This window comes from Toxotes jaculatrix, chromosome 8 (assembly GCF_017976425.1).
Source record: "Toxotes jaculatrix isolate fToxJac2 chromosome 8, fToxJac2.pri, whole genome shotgun sequence".
Taxonomy (NCBI): domain Eukaryota; kingdom Metazoa; phylum Chordata; class Actinopteri; family Toxotidae; genus Toxotes; species Toxotes jaculatrix.
Window position 1 is genome coordinate 11314558 of NC_054401.1, and position 16350 is coordinate 11330907.

At 42.7% G+C, this 16350-nt stretch overlaps 1 protein-coding gene across 1 annotated transcript in view; it reads right to left on the minus strand.

The window, feature by feature from the left end:
- The window catches only part of kcnn3 (potassium intermediate/small conductance calcium-activated channel, subfamily N, member 3), a 42635-nt gene extending 28773 nt beyond the window's left edge, over nt 1–13862 (minus strand). Inside the window, exons 1-2 of the mRNA XM_041044471.1 lie at nt 12762–13862; nt 3674–3769 (exon numbers count right to left, since the gene is read on the minus strand). Coding sequence (XP_040900405.1) covers nt 3674–3769; nt 12762–13862 — 1197 coding nt within the window. The remainder of the gene's footprint in view (nt 1–3673; nt 3770–12761) is intronic.
- Between the last annotated feature and the right edge of the window lie 2488 nt (nt 13863–16350).

A 16350-nucleotide genomic window follows, 5' to 3' on the forward strand; every position in this document is an offset into this window, starting at 1 on the left:
AATACAGGCGAGTGTTAAAGTACAACAGGAGCGGGGTGAATAGGTGATAAGTTGAATGCTGAGTAACAAGGGAGGAGAGGAATCAGGAAGAAACTCAACAACAAAATTGAATTGAGGCCCAGCGGAGGAGAAGGGAGACAGATCTAATCTGATAATGACAGAGAAGCTGGAGAAGAAAGAAAGAAAAAGAGAAGCACACTGATGGTGGTAAACAAAAAGTACTGCGAGATAAAAGACGAGGGGAGAGAGAAATGAAGATCAGTGAAAGAGGGAGAGAGTAAGGTGGTATAAATGCCAGCTAAACCTGATAACATCGTTCTGATCTGCAGCGACTGCCTCTCCAACCTTCTGTGCAAGTATATGTGTGTGTGTTGTGTGTGTGTACATGCGTATAATATCCTGTTACATGCTGGGCAAAATGCTCCAACAGAGTGTGTCATAATCTGAGTATGAGATCTTTATTGAACAATGCCTTTCATTTCGCACAACATTACTTCTCGTGACGTGTTTGAACAATCCAACAATAAAAACCAGAGACAAACTGGCACTTCGTATGCTGATCATGTATAAAAAGCAAACAGGGCTGGTGCTACCAGGCAGGTACTAAATAATAAAATTAACATGCATGTAATGAAACATGTATGGTTTCAGGTGTAGCCCAGATACAAAAGCAGTTTTGCATGCGTGCACCGAACTATGTGCAAGACTCTGAGATGCTGCACACTGTCACTGCACTCAACTGTCTTCATGTGTAACTCCCCCTAAAACCTCTAATTGTTATTTTAATTTTTTTTGTTCATTTAAGAGGTTAAAAAAGACAACATACAGTTTGTTAATTAGTTAAATTTAGAGTCGTTAGTTGGTGTAATTTTGAAATTGGACAGAGCCAAGGTAGCTGTTCACCGCTGCTTTCTCTCTTCTTGCTAAGCTAGGCTAAACACGTCCTAACTCCAGCTTCACATAATCAATATTTCATTAACTTTACTGTTTTGGTTCACTTTCACCTCATCAGCATTGCTTTCAGCTGCTGTAGGCAGCTGTTTAGAGTGATAAAAGCTCCAAAAAAACTGTTCTCTACCTGCACAGCACCAAACAGCAGACAGTTAGTGACTAGCTGGGGAACGTGGTGGAGCACTGAGCAGCTGAAGAGCCTGATATTTCTCTCAGGAGTTGGCAAAGAGCAAAACAAAATTAAAAGGAGAGTGAATGTAAGACTTACATTAAGTAAGTGGCCAGAAACATGTCTCCCCTTTTATTTATTAACAATGTAAAGGATAACACCAGTTTACTACAAATCGAGTTTTATTTGTTTAGTCTGGCCATCTTTTCTACTGGTCATGGTAACATTTCACACATGAGGTTACTGCTAAATTATGGAAAGTTGCCAATTAGGGCAAAAAGAACAGCCAGTCACTTATTGGCAGTGATTATACAGGTTTTAACCACATCCCAAGAATAGTTAAACTTATTTGGAAGAGAAAACAAAGATGAAATGTAAAATGATTAAACTTAGCATTTTAACTTTCAACACATTCCCTTGTGCACATCCTGTTAAATGAGGAATTACTACCAGCATTTCAGTTGTGCTCACATTTGCTCTTAGCTCCTAATAAAGTAGTTTAGATGATCTGGCTGAACTGTTAGAACCATCTGACCATCAGAGTGCAATGTTTCTGATCTCAGCAGATACTTTGGTGAGTACTCTGTTCTAGCAGTCAATAGAAATGATGGTCAAAACAAATATGCTGTAATAATCCTTTATCCACTCTAATTATCCTTTAGAGTGGTAAGCTGCTGTAGAGTCAAAATGCATATAAATGATCACCATCTTCACTGAAGTTATTATCAAAAGTGATTTTGGGTTAAATCCCAAATTCACCTCCCCCTACCCTGCTGTGATTCCCACCCATACCTTCACAGCACCGTCCCCAAACTCCTAACTTCATTTAATCAAAAGGAATTATTTCTCAAAGAGATTAACAGACGACCATTTTATCTCTCTCTCACTGTCTCTCTCTCTTTTTCTCTCTGTCAGCCTTACAGCAGCTTCTCTCAATCTCTTCTTCTCCTGTCGGTATTAGTGTGCCTGTCACGTGCGGCAGCCACAGTGTGCGTGGGTGGATGACTGTCTCCGTATGTGAATGTGACATCAAACTTGTGAGCTCTTTTAGAGAGCTCTTTTATCAATGAATGCGCAACCATATACGCAAACACACACATGCACATGCACCACATGTGCATACATTGAGTCTGCTCCCTTTCTTTGTGCATCTTAATACATAATAGCTCCCTATTACAGAGTGACTACCAGTCTATCAGTCCCTGTGTATGACAGTGAATAAGCTACAGCCATCTATTTATTGATCCACAGACGGAGAGCCTGGACCTCAGAGCAGAATGCATCAGAATCCTCATCACAGACCCGCTAGAACTTTAATAGACATTTCCAGCAACATCCAAGCTGTGATGTACTGAAAAAAAGAGTCACAGCATTAAACTAATATGTGGTTAGATGGATGAGTGTGGCTCCATGGTTTAGCTGGTGGGAGTAATAGCTGGTGTGGGGGCACTCATTGGGTCTGGTTCCCGCAAGGCTCCCATAAATAGTCAATGTGCATCGATTGCAAATGGCTTCAGATGAAAACCCCGGCTAAATGACCGTGGTACCATTATATTAGTGAAATGACAAACAGCAAAACAGATATCATGAAGCATGAAAGCATTTCTGATTGATTGTTTCAGCCTTACAAGAGGTTGAGTCTGTGTGTGTTTGCGTTGTGTGAGTGTGTTCACATGTTTATGTGTGTTCTCTATGCAACTATTGAATGACAAGGCTGTTATTGGCTGAGTGTGTATTTAACATTCGGTGTGTATCTACTCGATGCAAAGCCATGCAGACTGTTTCGTCGATCCCACTATGACTCTCATTAATGTCATTAATTGGCTCGAGCTGACACACACCTGGGTCCCCTGGTCTATCTCCAGAGCCTGAGGGGATGACAACAAATGTGTACACTATGGACGGAGATCAGATGTGCTTCTGTTTATATTTGACGAGACCCACTCCTAAACAAAAGGCATTAAAGGAATGGTTGCTATTTTGGAAAATGAGTTTTCTTGTCAAGAGTGAGATGAGAAGGCGATAACACTCTCATATCTCTTCACTAAATATGAAGCTACAGCCAGCAGCTGGATAGCTAAGTTTAGCGACTGGAAACGAGGGATAACTGCTGGCCTGGCTCTGTTTGAAGGTAACAACGTCTGCCTATCAGCAGCTGATAGGCACCTTACCAGCAGCTTAACATCAAATACAGTGGTTTTACAGTGAGTTATATGGGGAACTATTTCGTGGCCCAGTGCTGTGACTTCCTTAAGTCTTGGATTAGTTCTGCACATAACTCTTTGTAAAACCATAAACTGTTGTTTTGACACTTTAATTATGATACACTATAACTTTTTGTGTAGATTAAACAAACAAGATATAACATCTTAATTAGTGAGTGTTAGAGGTGCTGGGAGGCATATTTTGTTACATTTAGACAGAGCAAAGTTGTCCAGCTCGTGCTCCACACTTCTAAGCTACCAGAGCTGCCAAAATGTAAAACAGCTGCCTGCGATTTAGTTTGTGTCAGTGTGTATAAATATCTGTGTGTGGATGCATGTGTTTGTTTACCTGAACTTCCCGTGCATGGTAGGCTATGATGAGGCCCAGCAGTATGACTGTAGACAGGCTGATCAGACACTTCAGGGCCAGAGAATACATGGAGCTCTGCAGAGAGAAATGCACAAATGTAATACATATTTCAGATTGACTTCAAAATGGAGATTGGCTGGACATTCAAAGTATAAAGACAAAGAAACCACCCAGGAATTGTCTTGATTGTCCAGATTTAAAGTCTGATTCAACTTGCCAGATGTCCTACATGTAACACGATGTCCCATGTCACTGCTCTGCTAAAATGGCATGTGTACCAGGGCAGTACAGCCTCAGCATAGACAATAAGAACTAACATTTACAAAACAGACTTTCAAAGGCTGAACAGAAGTAGGATGGTAGTATGCCACCCGTCAATATCACTCTGCAGTCGAGCTTTAAATCCTCGGCTTGCCTAGTTTCATAGGGTTTATAATCAATGCACTGGGGAACTTCCGATCAATACAACTCATAGCACTTCAGTGGCTTCTTTAACCCCCTCACCTCACACACTCAGACTGCAGCAGAACTTACTGGAGTTATCATGCACATGTTCACACACATACAGACAAATACATTTGTATATTACCACAATTACACACCTGAATAGTACACACCTGGGATAGTAAGAAAAATTCCTGTGATTACACATCATGCAGAGCACTTGAACAACATCATACAACAGCCATGGAATTTATTTATTTCTGTTTGGCTGACAGATGCCCATTAAAATTCGACATCAGGACAGCTCATTTGTAATTCCGGTAAACAGTTTAATCACTATTTTAAATCAGTGTGCAAGGTATGTTAAACTGCAGGTAACCATAGCAACAGCACTGATGCATCATACTGGTGGGTAAACTTGCCTAACCACGGGTTAAAATCTACACAGAAGCAGCAGTCATTCAACTCCAATTACGGGGAAACAATGACATTATTTAGTTAATAAAGTTAATAAAGTATAGAACTATGATTATGAGAAATCAGTGAGTGCAATTAAACAATTAAATTAGTTATTATATAAAGCACACTCGCCAGGGGCACAGTTTTATACCAGGCTATGCACAGGTGCCAAACATCGACAGATCCTGCAAATAAGAAACATTAAAGAATAAGGCTGGTGTTATTCTTGTATTTTTCTTACTGTCAATAAATCTAACAAAAATATCAAAATCATCAATGCTTCTCCTAATACCTTCTAACTTTAACTTTCTACGTCCCTACCATGTCTTTGGCACTCAGCCCAAGCTCATTCCCTCTGAAGAGGCCAATTTAAAAAAAACTTTAGTCACTTTAGTTTTTAGCTATTGTGTCTGAAATGAAATAAAGGGTAAATATGCTGAGGACTATTTTCAGTAATTGATTAGTATGCATTTAGTCTTCCTGTAAATATGTACAGGTGGATGGAGGTATAAAGGAACCCCACTGATGTGTTTTAAACAGTTTTTGGACAACAACAGAGCTCTATGGCACAGAAGAATGAGATATATATCAGAATTTGGTGAAATGGGTAACGGTTTTAGTTTTTCACATGATTTGTCGACAATAACAAAAATGAAGACTGTAAATATACTTATCCTTTAAATTTTGAGAAAAAGAAAGGAAAAATAAACAATAAAAACTAAATGTTTTTCAGGTAAAAGATGTTTTGTCTCTGTCTCCTATCTCTGTCTATCTGTAAACAAGCAGAGGTATGAATATGATGAAAGATTAGACTGATATTGGCTTGCTGACCTTTTATCAGAAATTGGATTCTGTCAGTGTGGTTCACCAGGTTTCAGGTGTCATCAGTTAATTTTTTACTGAGTATTTTAGCGTCAATATTCTGTTTCAACAGCTGCTCCCTATCTGACAAATAGTGGGCAAAAAAGATTCTGTTCACGAAAGCAAAATGTCAGGAATCAGCGGGCAACCAAAACATTTAGTTTGACTCATTTTCTGAGCCATAGAATTACAACTAGCTGTTTTCAGTGCTTCGATTTCTGAAAGCCACACTTGCTAAATTGATTCATTTGTCTACATCAGCTCAAGGACTGTGCTTTGAATTGCAGAATATAATACACAAAAAGACCCAAAGTGCATTCATTTTCTGTATCACCGAGGTCACATGTGAACCCAACAGCCTGCTGTCCTCGTCAGGAGAGGAGTTGAGCCACCTTAAGACTGCAGCATCTCAGATTAGATATTTCATCTGTTAAGTAGCATGCTGTTAAGCATTCATTACCAAACACTCTTGAACTGAGTGTGCTCTCTGAGTTTAGACATGTATTACTCAGCCTTTCTTTCATGACGTTATTAAGCAGAACATACACTGCATTTTGGGTTCATGAATATATATTGCAAATCAGCCTCCTGGAAAATAAAGTGTGCTAGTGTGTTAGTGTGTCTTTTTAGGGTCTCCCCAAATGCTTCGTGGCCTTAACGTTATTAATTCAACATTACACAAACACTCAGAAACAAACACACAGTCTGGTTTGTTAATCCACACTCGCACATTCCTCTGTATGGCTGTCTTTATCCTATAATTATAAAACTTTACAAGGACTGAACATGAGACTGGGTATCCTTTCTACGACTTTTATAAAACACACACAAATGCACAAACACATACGTACAGACTCACATGAGCAGAGTATTAAGTAAGTGTTGTTCATTTGTTGCTCATATCAGTGTGGTTATGAGCCACTGAACAACACTGGGAAAATACCATCTAGCTTTGGCTCTCCACTGATTTCCTCTATCAGCTTGCCCAAAGCTCTAGCTGTCTTTTGGTCTTTATTTGCTCGAGCTCTCTTTTCCTGTCTTGGTCTGTCTCTCCTCTGCTAACATCTCATTTGTACTCACTGAAGCAAACTAGGTGCAAAGGAAGCCAACATTGTTGTGCTAATGAGAGAAATGCAGACTTGGGTTTCAGGAGCGAATCTGTTTAAATACGCAGTCACACTGGAGAGCTGAAATGTGATTTGCTCGGAGTTTACTTCCTCTCTCTCTCCCTACTCTCACCTCTCTCACTGCGTTTAACACCAGCCATCTGTTGGCCGTTCAGTTTTTTTTTTCCAGTTCTGCCCATCACATTGTCAAGAGCATTTTGTTTCTGCCTGTTTCCACTTCACTTACTCTAGCTTTATAGCGAATGACTTGACTGTGACAGTGGCGTGTGTGTGTACCTGTTTGTCTTCTGTTCATTTCAGGGTTTTTTTTAATACCATGACCACTGAGAATTCTCATTGCTGATTGGCTGGCAGGGGTCCATTTATATCTAGTAATGGAACACCTCTGATGCAGGTGTTTGCTGTTCTACATCAGTGCACGAGTATTAAACTCTAGCTGAACAACAAGAAAAAGTCATTTGTACTCCCTTACAGACAAATCATAAAGACATGGATGGCTACTAAAAAAATGTCTAATCTAAAAAATATTAGTGCAGATGGGCAAACTGTTGTTCATTGCCTTCTTGCATAACAAGTAACTTCTTCTAAAACCACACTTCTGTTTGTGTACAGATTGATCAAATAAAATTGTGTTAGTGAACTTTAGAAGTGTTGGTAGACAGGCTTTTTTTTCACTTTGGACAGAGCCGACAAGCAGCCTCCTGTTTTTATGATAAGCTATCTGTCTAGTTTCATATGTACCCAACAGACATGACAAATAATAATTAAATCAGTTTGTTATTTGCTGCTTGTTCGTTATTTTATTTTTGACTCCAACATCCATATTAACAAGCAGCTGGGGAAGGACAAGATCAGACTCTTGTCCTCCTACAATGTTAGCTACAGTGAAGCTAGTAGTCTAAGGTGTACTACTATCACTGACATATACTCTTTATGTTTGCATGTACGTTGTGTGTACGTGGAAGTGTGTTTCTTTTTGTCCAGCTGTGCATAAGTGTGTGATTAGCGTGCATTGATCAATGGCTCGGTGGATAGCATGCAGAGATAATGAGCTTTTCGAGCTTCTTTAGTTCAATCAGCAGGCAGGCACACACATATGCGCACACATACACACACACACAAAACCAGGTAGGATATAGATGAGGGTTTTCCCCATTTGTCCCTACCTCCCCCTTATTGACACAAATGTGAGAGCAAATACATGTCGCTTACCAACACATTACCCTCGTAGTGATAAGTCGCTCACTACATGCACTGGTAATGAATATGAATGTGTGTGTATGTGTGTGTGCGTGTGAGTGTGTTTAATAAGTTAGCCTTGGGGGTCTCTCCCTGCCAGAGCAATACCTTCTTGCAATCAGTCTCCAGGGAAACAGGCAATAGACAGAGAAGCGATGTCACCTTACCAGGATAAACACACACGCACACTCACACTCACACACACAACTGCACATTGACACACACCATTACGGCCTTACACACTCAATTTAATCCAGACAAAGGGGATGTGAACACTCACACACACACACTAGCAGGTGCATCCACAGGTACTAATATGACAGCGCTGAATACATAAAGACACACGCTCCATAGGTGTGTATACACACAGGAGACGACATATACTCAGTGACGTGAATGTTTACGTTACTGCCAGATGATGCAAGTTCTAACACACCCATGTGTACCAACACACTCACACTTGCAGACAGAGTTGGCCTAGCCTTGTTACACTGAAAGAAATGAGCATATTTGTACCTGTTAGTATCAAGACCTGTGGGATCTACCGTCCCTTAGAAGCCTGTGATCTAGAAGATGAAGGGAGTGTGGAGTGGAGTGGAGAAAAGGAGAGGAAGAGGAGGTGGAGGAGGAAAGGAGGGGGAGAGCAGCGCAGAAGTGCTGAGATGGCTGATCGCTCCTTTAGAGAATATGGTGGCAGTGGGTGAGTTTAATTCCCTGATGATCCTCGTGTACTGTCTGAAAAGCAGCACGCAGCCACTGTAAGTGGCCTAGCAGAGAAAGGCCCGGAAAGGTCTCGCAGTAAATGTCTGTGAGAAATGTCACAGATAGGGGGGCAAAGGCGGAGGCAGCGCAGGCAGAATGGGAGTGATGTTGTAAGACTGCTGAGATGGCAATGACCCCCTTGGGGAAATGGGGACGTATTTAAGACTCACCAGGGGAAGAACATAAACACTCCTCGTAAGTGAGAAGAAGGAAGGAAGGAAGGGAAGAAGGAAGGAAAGGGAGAATGAAAGAGAACGCTACTGCTTATCTGTAAAATCATCAATGCTGGTGGTGAGAAACAGACAGTAAGTGGGTACCTGCTCACACATGATACCCCATCCCTCTGACTCTCTAACACATAACACCCATCTGTATGTTAAGGTGTCAAGTGTGTCTATTGACAGTGTGACAGGTGAAGTTGACAACAGCTGTGCATTCTCTCAGAATAGCCATGTTTCATTGCAGGGCCTGAAATGCGGCATGAAGCCGGGGCCCCGAGGAGCCCAGTGGGCCTTTGTGAAATGATCTATTGATCTGACAGCGACAGACCACATGCTAAGGTCCCAGGTGTCCCAGGGCCTCAGTTATTCTAAGATAGAGACACATGTCAGACAGGAACACTCTCCCCTTTAACCTGTTCCTAATAAAATCAATAATAGAAGCACATAAAAGTGTTTTTAAGAGGAACTGTCCTGTTACCATTTGAAGTGTCAAGGTCCTGGGTCAATGGCAGTGAACTGGTGACACTGGTCACGAAGGGAGGCCACAGGTATGTAGAGTTAGAATACAGTGCAATGCTTGACACTCTGAAGATGTACAGTATCTAACAGACTCTCAAAACATGTCTCAAGAAAAGTTATGATAGCAATTTGAAAGCCTCAGTTTTGCTTTTGTGTTGGATGGCTTTTGCGTGAAAAACTCTGAATTCTGCCTGAGAGCAAATCAAATTATTTCACATTCATAAATTATTTCATCATCCAATATTCTCTGCATAATCTATCTTGGCTCAACAACTGTGATTATGCATTTACAGTACAGGAATTTACTGCCACTGCCTGGAGTGCTGGATCTACGTACAGTAGAACAGCTTTTATCTTCAACAAAAACATAACCTTCTGATCTCAAATGTGGCCTTAATCATGGACTTGATGTTTATCTTGAACTTGACTGAATTGGACTGGATAATAACTGTAGATAGAGCCTATAATACAATTAATGGGACATCTCAGCCGTAGCTTCAGTATGTGCTGACAGGGTCTGAAATCTGTTTCTGCACATGAATATACATATGCTTACTCACTATATCCACAGTCACGAACACAATGTCCTTCTCTGTTAACCTCTCTCTCTTTATCCTTGCTAACACACTCTTGAACACACACATGCACCATCCAACCCACCCTGTTTAGTTCCATTCTTATTCTTCATCTCTATTTTTGGGAGCAACATAGAGCAGCTGGACCTGCTGAAAAAAGTGCAGGAGCGTTTGGTAGATATACATACATACATACATACACACACTGGCCGTAAATAGTGACATTGAGTTTACAGCTACTGTCAAAGACACAGTCTTATGAAGCTGTTAACAGGATATATATATACATACACATATATACTGTGTATATTTTCAATAATGAAAAATGATCTGGACCTATCACATTTCCTCACAAGCTCTCACACCACATCTCAAGGATGGATGTCAATACACAGCACGCAATATAGCACCTCTGAAAGGCAGCATCCATTTTCAGTGTGCGAGTTTGTACAGCCTGTGTGTGTGTGTGGGGGTGGACAGTGCATGTGTGCGTGAGTGATTATCAATAATCAATAGAAGAAATCATTCAAGGCTTCCCCCTTTAGACTGGTTTAAAGCACTGCATGAACCTTTCCACTTCTCCCTCTGCCATCCTCCCATCCATCTCCTTTTCTGTTCTCTCTTTCATCCTCATGATCTCTAACCATTTTTCACAACAACCAGCGGGCTTCTTTCCACCTCAATTATCTAAGTGAGGGCTTGAACTGTCTGATGGAACTCCAGTATCTGTTGGAGTCAAACCAAATCCTCAACCATTAAAAAAAAAAGTAAAAATATGTAACTTGGCACTTGGCCTTTCAAAATGAATTTTGATCAGGCTTTGCTGAAGCGTACATAACTCTCTGGATTCAGCCTCTCCTTAAAAATATACAACCCTGAAAGGAGAAGATGAGGTCCAAAGATATTTTACATACTCTTCTTCCTCAATTCTGACTTCCTGTTCTTAACTAGATGTCTTAATTAACATAGATTAATCAATATACTAAGCGCAACGGCAAACACAGTGGCTGCCCAGCTCAAATTCACAGCTGTCCATCAATTGCAATGCTGCCTTATTCAGATGAGGACTGTATTGGTTGTAGATTAAGATCCTAAATCAGGCTTTTCATTATCGCCTTTCCTTTTTTCTCTCCTTCTACAGGCTTTCATTTCTCGCCCAGCCATTTCTCTCTTCCGATCACACTCCCCCAGTTTTGACGCCCACTGGAAGAGCAGAGGAGCAGAGGGAGAGAGAAAGTGAGGGGAAAATGAAAGAAAGGAAAAAAGAAAGCAGCATAAAGAGACAGGCGTGGAGTTGAAATAGAAAAGAGACAGACAGAGAAAGGGTAACCCGTCTCCTTCAGGGAGGAGAATAGGCCAACAGAAAGAAAGAAAAGAGACAAGGAGGGATTGAGAGAGAGAAATTCAAACCATGAATTTTCATTAATAAGAAGAGACTGCCTCTAAAACAGTGATTTTCATAAAGTACTGAGTGGGAAACAGAAGTAAAGGAGAAAAGAAGCTAAGACACAGCCAGCAAAACAAAACGGGCAGATTTTTCTAGCAATGACAATAACAGAGGGACACTAACTATCAACTGGAGACCACAGTCTACAAACAGACTGAAAGAAAAACAGAGAGGAGGGAGATAAAGATGAGAGACACACCCAGCTGGCCTATTGTAGTAAGGATACCTGTAAATCTGTGCACTCATATGATCCTACATCCTCCTTCAGATGATCAGTGATCCATATATGACAAGCTGCATAAGTGGAATTAATGTTTCCACCTTATTAGCTAAAAAAAACCCCTCTGTGATATGTCAGATCAAAAGTAAGGATGAAATGAGGATAGAAGTACCTCTACATCAGGAAGGTGAGCACAACGTGCTCCTAGGCTCACTGGGACCCTGTGGCACACACACACACACACACACACACACACACACACACACACACACACACAAAATAAACAGACAAAAGCAGCCAGGGGCCGATTCAGCTTATTACACTCCCCATTACACAGACAAATGAGATCCTGGCCTCCTACTGATAATCTGCCCCCCATGTCCTCTGCATCGCTGCATTACATCACCCAGAAGCAGCAACTGTCAAGCCTGGTCATTACAGTACACAACCCTCAAACAACATGGGCATGGCGCTGGTCAGACTGAATGGGGTGTACCAATCATGAATGTGGTGATTTACTGGTGAAAACTGACTCTGATTGGCTAGCACTGACCCGTCCAAAATCGTCCACGTTCGGGCACCCTTGTGACCTGGGTTGATGGTGTATAGCATTTCACGCCCTTGGTTTTAGTCTGGCTGGTGACCTTTCTCACATGTCATCCCCTTTCTTTGACCCTTCCCCTACATTTCCTGTCAGTCATTACTGGTTAGTATCAAAATAAAGGCAATAGGAACCCGAAAATGTTTAAAAAGAGCTAGCACCAGCTACAGTCAGCATGAATGACAGCCTGATGTGACATTTGTGGACTTCTTTGTACACTTGTATGTAAATGAAGAACATTGAAAGGGGCACTCTATCAAATTACAGGAGACCTTTAAAGGGACAGATTAAAAGCAGAATGGTCAAAATTTAAGTAGCACATACAGAGATATTATGACTTTTAGCCCCTAGTATGTGTCAAGCACTGGAAATGCCACAGGCTTTCTGTTTTTTGTGGTCTCCACGCCCATGCCAAGACAACCCTGATAACATCACTGTGACGTCATAATGTTATTTTTCTCTTCCAGAGCCACAGAACACATTATACAACGGTTTTCCCAGGGCAAGCAATGCTAACTATGGCTGGTAAAGTGATCTTTATGTGTAAAATCATTGGAGTGCCTCTTTAAGTATCAGTGGTCTGCCCCCTCACCTTTGTGTACACGCCCCATGACAGCTCTGTCTCAATCACCATGACGACGATGCCAAACATTCCGAAGATGAGGGCATAGTCACTCAGTCTCTTCCGCTTCTCGAACAACGCCCTGCGATGCCCCAGTTTATAGCCAATGTTTTGGTTCTTCCGTTTGGGGGCCTTCGAGGTGCTGCTCCTGGCCCCAGTGCCCACCGCCCCAACCCCTCCTTGCCTACTGCCCCTCCCCTGCTGCGCCCGCCTGCTCTCCACCAGCGCGTGGTTCTGGTGGTAGATGGACATCTGGTTGGATGTGGAGTCAGTGATGTCATACCCTCCTCTTGGGTACGGTGAGTCTTCTTTGGATGAAATCACAATCTCGGGAGGGCTCTGGATTAGGGGTTGATTGGCAGAGGACTGGGTCACCAAGGAGGTAGGAGGGGCTTCTCGCTGTCGGTCATGCCCCCCAGCAGCCGTTGCCCCGGCAACAGCTGAAACCCCACCCTCTTTGGTTTCGCTGCTGCTGTCTGATTCGATGAGGTTTCTGCGGGAGGCGCTGAGGCGGCTCAGGGGCTTCATGACCCCGCCTGTGTACTTACAGGAGCTCATGGCGATCTCCGTGAAGGGGTTACTGTCCCTACGATGAACCAGAGGGCTGGCCTGTCTGTGCTTGCAGCCCCTCTCTCTCTCCCTGTCCCTGTCACGGTCCCTGTCCCTCTCCCGCTCCATGGAGGGCGAGTGGGAGGAGTAAAAGAGGGCATTGTAGACCGGGGAGTTGTCTCCGCTCAGGCTGTGCTGCGAGCCCAAGCAGGAGGACAGTGGGGTGCTGGTGGGGTGCAGGGCATTGGGGATGGGTGGGGGCAGAGGCTGGGCTCCAGAGGAGGACAGGGGTAACTTGGGGAGCGATGCTGGAGGTAAGTTGGGCGTGGCAGGGGAGGGGGACGGGGTGCTGCCATTTAGACGATCGAGGCTTGATCCTCCCATGTGGTTGGAGTGGTTTGATCCTGGCTGGTTGCCAGTGGTGGAGGGATGGGATATAATGCCCAGGGGAAAGAGGAAGCGCTGGTCCTCATCCTCACTCCCTCCTAGCAGAGCCAAGCTCAGAGAGGGGGGAGGCTCCATGGTCACAGCTGTGGCCACGTACCTGTCTATAGACAAACACAAAAAAGAAAAGAACTGTAAAGAGAGACTGTAAAAAGACAGACACAAGAAAAAAAATGATACAAACAATATACTATTTGTCATGGCAGTAGTAATGGTGACAGGACAGACAAAGAGAGAGGGGATGAAGGGAGGAGTGGGAGGGAATTGTGATGGATAATGGTCTGTTAAAACCAATGAGGGGAAAGACTGAACTCCAAAAGCTGAAGATGTGTGACAAAGAGAGGCAGCAGAGTGAAGAAAAGTGGTCGTAATTGGGGAATATGTTATTCTTTGAGTCACATTTGACTCAGCTGCCCAGTCAGCCTCTCTCAGCGCTCTCTCTTTGTTTCCCAGTGTCCTCTACTTCTCTCACATCCCACAGTGCTTCCAGCAGTCTATGCCATAAAATGTTATCTGTGTTACATTGTTGTTAGCCTCGAGGATGGTGCAAATCCTCCGGCTTTACACCATGGAAATGAGATCAGGCTCAGAGACTGAAGGATAATAATTTCACATGAGTCAATTTTGATAGCAAGGAAAGTACTGAGACTAGTTAACCGTAAGTTGACTGAATTTGGTTGCATTTGATTGATCCAAAACAATAACCTACTTTCAGTGTGATATAACCAGACACCTTCACGCCCCCCCTCCCCTCCTCCCTGTCTGATTCTCTACCTACCTCCTACCTCTTCTCTCAGTCCCTGTCCCCCAGGTTAGTTGTGTTGAATCACTGGCTGGATGAAAATAGACCAACAGACTTTTTCTTTTTCATGTTGTCACGGCCATCCCATCATCTTTTCGCTTCCTTTCATATAGCTCCTCTACAGGTTCTCGCTTGTCTCTCGAAATTGCGCGTCGTTTCCCACAGATGTTGCCTCCGTCTTCGCTCACTTGATACGATCAGTTTGTTTCTCTCTCTGCCATCAGTGATCTGTGGATGGTGCCCATTTCGATCCAGTCAGTGACAATCGACACGAAATGAAGAGGAGTAATCCATGTTGACTGGATTAAATCGGTCAACCTGTGGCTGCACGTCAAAAATGTGCAGCAATATAAACCGGCAAAACAGGAGGGGCAGACAAAAACGCAAAGCTGGACGTCAAGTTACAGTTCTCGGATGAGCAGTGAAGTCTGTGATTTAATATGTGACTCCACCGACTTCCACTCAATCTACAGCTCACTCTCTCCCCGGATCTGTCTCTCACTCTCTCCTCCAACTTCTCTGCCTCTTTTCTCCGCCTCCACTTCAGCCGTTCATTCTCATTGGACGGAATCAGGAAGGCGAATATAAGCGCTGAAAACAGGTGACAGGATTTGTAAGATGCAGCCGCCAAACAAATGTCTAATTTATTATACCCGGGTTACTTGGTGAGGGGGGGTTATTGTTTTTACTGTAGCCTCGGAAAACGTGTAATCCGTTTGGCATCCGTAGTTGCTGACTATAATACAGAATGTAAGGCCTGTTTGGTCGCTCATGGCACCTGTTACACCCGCTGAAGGACGCTGAAATAGACAAGTCCATGCCAAAAACACAAGTATTCAGAGATTAATTTAATTTTCACATTTACTGATTTGTAAAACAACACATCTCTCGCTACTATAAAACCATGACGTTGACATTAGGTAATTTTTTATTCATTTATTTTTTCAAAAGAAGGGTGCGCCTTCAGCTCAGTACACAGGAAAGACCTGCGCTGTTCTCCTTTTTTTGTGATTAAATCGATGTTTTCCTTTCTTTTCCCATCTATTCTGTGCGTATCTGGCGAGCTGCTGGACACGACTGCTCTTACAGAGATGATGTTGCGCTGAGTTGAATATTATGTGAATAATTAATGTCATAAGGAAAACAATTAAAGTTGTGGCAAAGAAAAATTCTGATGGATAATTTACAGGAAATGGATGTAACCGCAGTTTTTCGTTAGGCAGTCAGTCTCCCATTTCATTCTTGCAGACTAATCAATTTATAATTCCAACTCCATAGACTCTGTGCAGCATAATCCTGCATAATTAGACTATTCCACCTGGCCTAATCGGTTTAATATTATGGTTTTCTGTGTGCGTTACGTGCTCCCTTAATCGGATCAGCACAGCGGCGAATTGTGTGGGAGCGGATTAGACCGTTTCCTTATAACAGGTCAGTCTCTCCTGCGATTATGCAACCTGACAGACATCAATAAAGCAAATCATATCGCAATGAGGATGGTTCCAAGTATTTATACAACACCGGCCATATGCCAACACCTCACTCTCACGGTTAATGTGGAAGGAAGACAGACAGCGGTCCATTTATGAGGGAGAAAGAGATGGGGGAGCTCCTACATTATGCTTTCATCTACTGTCCGAATCATATTTATTTGTGTTTTTGTGTGTCTGTTTTCGTCATATCTTATTCTCCAAATTTCCTGTGTCCCTCCAAATTCGACAGCGGATTATTTCATCCGTCCCTTCCCCATGAGGAGCAAATAAA